At 47.6% G+C, this 2,393-nt stretch overlaps 1 protein-coding gene across 1 annotated transcript; it reads right to left on the reverse strand.

Annotated features, from left to right (window-relative positions):
- Positions 1 to 204: 204 nt before the first annotated feature.
- Positions 205 to 1,791, reverse strand: LOC118587964 (secreted seminal-vesicle Ly-6 protein 1-like). The gene is made up of 3 exons (XM_036194173.1): positions 1,731 to 1,791; positions 956 to 1,069; positions 205 to 329 (listed from the first exon to the last, which is right to left on the reverse strand). The coding sequence occupies exons 1-3, from the start codon at positions 1,789 to 1,791 to the stop codon at positions 205 to 207; spliced, it is 300 nt and encodes a 99-aa protein (XP_036050066.1).
- Between the last annotated feature and the right edge of the window lie 602 nt (positions 1,792 to 2,393).

Below are 2,393 nucleotides of genomic sequence, written 5' to 3' on the forward strand. Positions count from 1 at the left end.
GAAGCCCTCAGGATATGGGGAAGCAGAGAGCATTGCTCTATTCCCAACTAACTGCTGAAACATCAACAGCAGATGCTGATTCCAGGCAGGTGTCAGGGCTTGGGCAGTGCAGGGAAAAGATAGTTCAATGTGGTGAGCCTTGAGAGCACAGGGGAGGAATAAGGACTCACCTGCAGCAGAACTGGGCAAGGAAGGGCCCAGCCTCTAAAACTCATTACACAGCGATTGGTCATGGCAACATGTAAAATCCAGTGTTATATTATAATGGGTAAAAGTCTTATTGAAGCATCCAGTAGAACAATCCTGCTGCCCAAACCAGATGTCATAACCTGTACAAGAAAAGTAACAAGGGTCAAACCCATTTGTAAAATCAAAGTCTCAGAAAAAGGTGAATTTGGCTGGGCGGTGGTGGCGCATGTCTTTAATCATAGCACTCGGGAGGCAGAGGCAGGTGGATCTCTATGAGTTCAAGGCCAGCCTGGTCTACAGAGCAATATCCAGGAAAGGCGCCAAGCTGCACAAAGAAACCCTGTCTTGAAAAACAAAACAAAACAAATAAAAAAGGTGAATTCGACTCCCTGGTGAAATGCATGCCAGCCACACTGAGGTGACTGTAGTTACCACCTATCAACCTGTAATCTGGCCTGCAGGCACGCCTCCCATTCCCCAAATTACTGACTGGAATTTTACAGTTCAAATCTGCTCGTTCCTGAATATGTTTTCCAAAAAGCTATAAAGAGCATGCAGAGACACCTCCCCAACCCCCCACTCAGAAAAAAAGTCTTCTTCTGGCAAAGAATGGTAGGCAACCAGTACCAAATGGAAAGGCGTCTTCTGAATTTGCACAGAAACACACCTCCCTAGTCTCTGCTTTGTCCCCAGGAGTGTACAGAAGGGCTGATTCACTCCTGAGCAACAAACAGGATGACCCCAACATCTCCTAGGCTTGACATACCTTTAGACACTACCAGTATGGCACATTCCTGGTCATCTTTAGCCTCACAGGTGCTTTCTCCTTTCTCACACTTTCCATCAGCATTTAACAGGTCACACTGCAAACATGTAAGAGCTGAAAAGGCAAAATCAAGGATAAGAGGTTCAACCAGAGCACCACCTCAAGGATGAGACCGGAGCTGAGCCTGTGGCTATAATCAATAAGTAAGAAACAATGACCAAGGAAAGAGCTGGGTATATGCTGAGCTGACCTCTAAAGGGTAGCCCATGACCTTGGGCACTAGGAAGGGATTTGAGAAGAGCCAAGTTTCTCCAGGTCAAATACCGTGAATGAGGTGGGCTGTGAGGAGGAAGCACAAAGCTCTGATGTGGGGAGCTTGAGCCTGCCGCCTGTGACCACACAAGTGCTCCCATCACTTCACTGCCTTATCCTTTCAAGGACCTTCCTCGCGTCATTTCCAATACAAATTTAGGTCTATGCACAGGTAAGCTGGAGGAATTGAGGGTGTTTGCTTGTTAAGAATGAGGAGGTGAGCTGAAGGACCAGGAGAAAGGACACCAGAAGTAGAGGCATGACAGAGGATTGGAGACGCCCATACTGTATGCAACAGAGGGATGAGAAGAAAGGAGCAGTGAGGATATGGAGATGAAGGCTGTGGGGTCCACGAATAAAAGCAGTCAGGGCTTACATCTTATTCCTGACCTCCAAAACCCAGTACCCTTTGACAGTATGTCTGCCCACCAGCACTGGACCCTTCCATCTGCCAGTATCTCACCGTGGAGGAAGCCCACCACCAGGGAGAGACCCAGCAGGAGCAACAGGAAGTGCTTTTCCATGGCAGTGGGATCCCACGTTAAGAGAGCAGTAGAGAGCAGGACAGAGCACTCAAGGACTAGCCTCAGAGTGCATGCTTATATATGAGCTCAGCTAGAAAGGAAGCCAATGGGATCCCAAGCCAGTGGGCTGAGCAGATAGCCCCAGGGAAACATGGATGCTACGTGCTTCTCTCTTCCTGCTCCTTTCTCCATCCCTATCCAGTGGTTCAAGTACTTCCGGACTCCTGTCCACAAGTTCAGTTCACTAACTTTCAAATGGGGATTACTAGCTGTGAGATTGGAAGGAATCTTGAGACTGGGTGGCTGAGGAGCCTAGACGGTGCTACACACACTAGGCTATGACTCTCTACATAGAAGAAGACTGTAACCTTCTACCACTACATCCAGATGTTAAATTATCTGACTCTTTGTGAATGGGATACATGTCTAGGTATATGTTTAAATCACTGAAACCCAAACTGCAGATTTGGTTCCTCTTCTGTGTAGATTCTAGTCATCTTCCTGGGGACAAGATAGAAAGACAAGACAAACTACAGGGTCATGGAAGGAAAGTGTGATGGGAAAACAGGCCTTTCATTCTGGATCTGCTTTCCCTGTCCCAC

This window comes from Onychomys torridus, chromosome 7 (genome assembly GCF_903995425.1).
Source record: "Onychomys torridus chromosome 7, mOncTor1.1, whole genome shotgun sequence".
In the NCBI taxonomy this organism is placed as follows: domain Eukaryota; kingdom Metazoa; phylum Chordata; class Mammalia; order Rodentia; family Cricetidae; genus Onychomys; species Onychomys torridus.